General features: G+C 63.2%; 1 protein-coding gene across 1 annotated transcript in view; it reads right to left on the reverse strand.

The window, feature by feature from the left end:
• The window catches only part of slc8a4a (solute carrier family 8 member 4a), a 903,507-nt gene extending 902,021 nt beyond the window's left edge, over nt 1-1,486 (reverse strand). The window contains 1 exon segment of the mRNA XM_072489334.1: nt 1-1,486. This exon segment is cut by the window's left edge and continues 299 nt beyond it. Within this exon segment, the coding sequence (XP_072345435.1) occupies nt 1-1,458 (1,458 nt within the window). The 5' untranslated portion in view covers nt 1,459-1,486.
• Between the last annotated feature and the right edge of the window lie 366 nt (nt 1,487-1,852).

The raw sequence follows: 1,852 nt of genomic DNA on the forward strand, positions 1-1,852 counted from the left end.
CCGCAGATTGGTGAGGGTGACCCGGAAGTACTCGTCCTCCTCGAAGATGTCGTCGTCGATGATGCCCACCGAGAGCTCGCGCCGGCTCTCGCCCGGCTTGAAGACCAGGGTGCCCTCGGCGAACTGGTAGTCCGAGCCCGCGTTGGCCGTGCCGTCCTCGGTGCGGAAGTCCACCATGAGGGTGCAGGCGGGGTCCCCGCCGTCCCGGGTGACGGCCAGCTTCAGGGCGCCGCAGTTCTCGAAGCACTGGTACTGCGCGTGCTCGAAGCAGATGGTCCCCGCGGACATGCCGCCGCCGCCCCGGACGTCCTGCAGGCTCACGGCCTTGCGGGCCTGCTCGGCGGCGTGCTTCTTCAGGATGTTGCCGGCCCCCGTCATGCGGCGGGTGGCCTGGATGCGGTAGAAGGCCCGGCTCTTCTGCTGCTGGCTGAGGGCCTGGTAGTTGGCCAACTCGACCAGCTGCTCCATGTCCTTGTCGGGGTGCCGCTGGCGCAGGTCCTTCAGCACCCGCGTCATCGCCCGGCGGGCCTCCTCGTCCTGGTCCCTCTCGCCGGCCGGCGACTCCATCCCCTCCTGCGAGCCCTTGTAGGCCCCGTCCAGCTCCATGTCCAGTTTCTCCGGCGGCCGCTCGCCCACGGTTTCGATGATCAGCCCCCGGTTCTTGTCCGCCCTGTACCGCTTGTACATGTACTTGTAGATCAGGAGGCGGCGGTCGGCAACCCAGGCCACGATCACGCAGACGGGGAAGAAGAACAAGGTGACCAGGCCCTCCCAGACGTCCACGACCCCTGGCGAGATGACCGCCAGGATCAGGTAGAGCCAGATGTAGGCAAAGATGCTCCAGCTGGCCGTCACAAAGAACACCCTCAAGTGCTTGATCTTGCGCGATTCGCCGTCTGGCACCACGTAGATGCACGTGGCGATGATGATGAACATGTTGAAGGCAGCGCTCCCCACGATGGTGGCGGGTCCCAGGGTCCCGGGCTGGAAGTTGTGCCCGCAGACCTCAATGACCGAGAGGAGGATCTCGGGGGCCGAGGAACCCAGCGCCATCAATGTGAGGTTCGACACCGTCTCGTTCCAAATCCGCACCGTGGTGGTAATGGTCTCGCCGTTGGGTTTCTTGATGGTAATCTCCCGCTCCTGGGAGGTGATCACCTCGATGGAGGCCATGAAGCGGTCAGCGATGATCGACATCCCCAGGAACATGTACACCATCGCCACGAAGTAGACGATGGCCCGCGCCACCTTGTCACCCACAGAGGGGTCTTGGGGCAGCCACAGCGGCAGGATCACCCCCCTCTCGCACTCGTACAGGTCCTGGCAGCTGCCGTTCCCTCCGGGCGGGGCAGTGGGGGTCGCAGACTCCATGCCCCGAGCCGGCCGGGCGCCCCCCAGGATGGCGAGCAGCAGGCTGCTGGCCGGCAGAAGCTGCAACAGGGCCCACGGCGGGTCCATCGTCCTGCGTCTGCCCAGCGCGTCGTCAATCCTGCAGCAGCAAGAAACAAATCAATCAGCACTCCACAGAGCGAGCCCAGAGCGAGCTTTACTCTGTATCTAACCCCCTGCTGTACCTGTCCCGGGAGTGTTTGATGGGGACAGTGTAGAGGGAGCTTTACTCTGTATCTAACCCCCTGCTGTACCTGTCCTGGGAGTGTTTGATGGGGACAGTGTAGAGGGAGCTTTACTCTGTATCTAACCCCCTGCTGTAACTGTCCTGGGAGTGTTTGATGGGGACAGTGTAGAGGGAGCTTTACTCTGTATCTAACCCCGTGCTGTACCTGTCCTGGGAGTGTTTGATGGGGACAGTGTAGAGGGAGCTTTACTCTGTATCTAACCCCGTGCTGTACCA

The sequence above is a fragment of the Scyliorhinus torazame genome, chromosome 24 (assembly GCF_047496885.1).
Source record: "Scyliorhinus torazame isolate Kashiwa2021f chromosome 24, sScyTor2.1, whole genome shotgun sequence".
Classification (NCBI taxonomy): domain Eukaryota; kingdom Metazoa; phylum Chordata; class Chondrichthyes; order Carcharhiniformes; family Scyliorhinidae; genus Scyliorhinus; species Scyliorhinus torazame.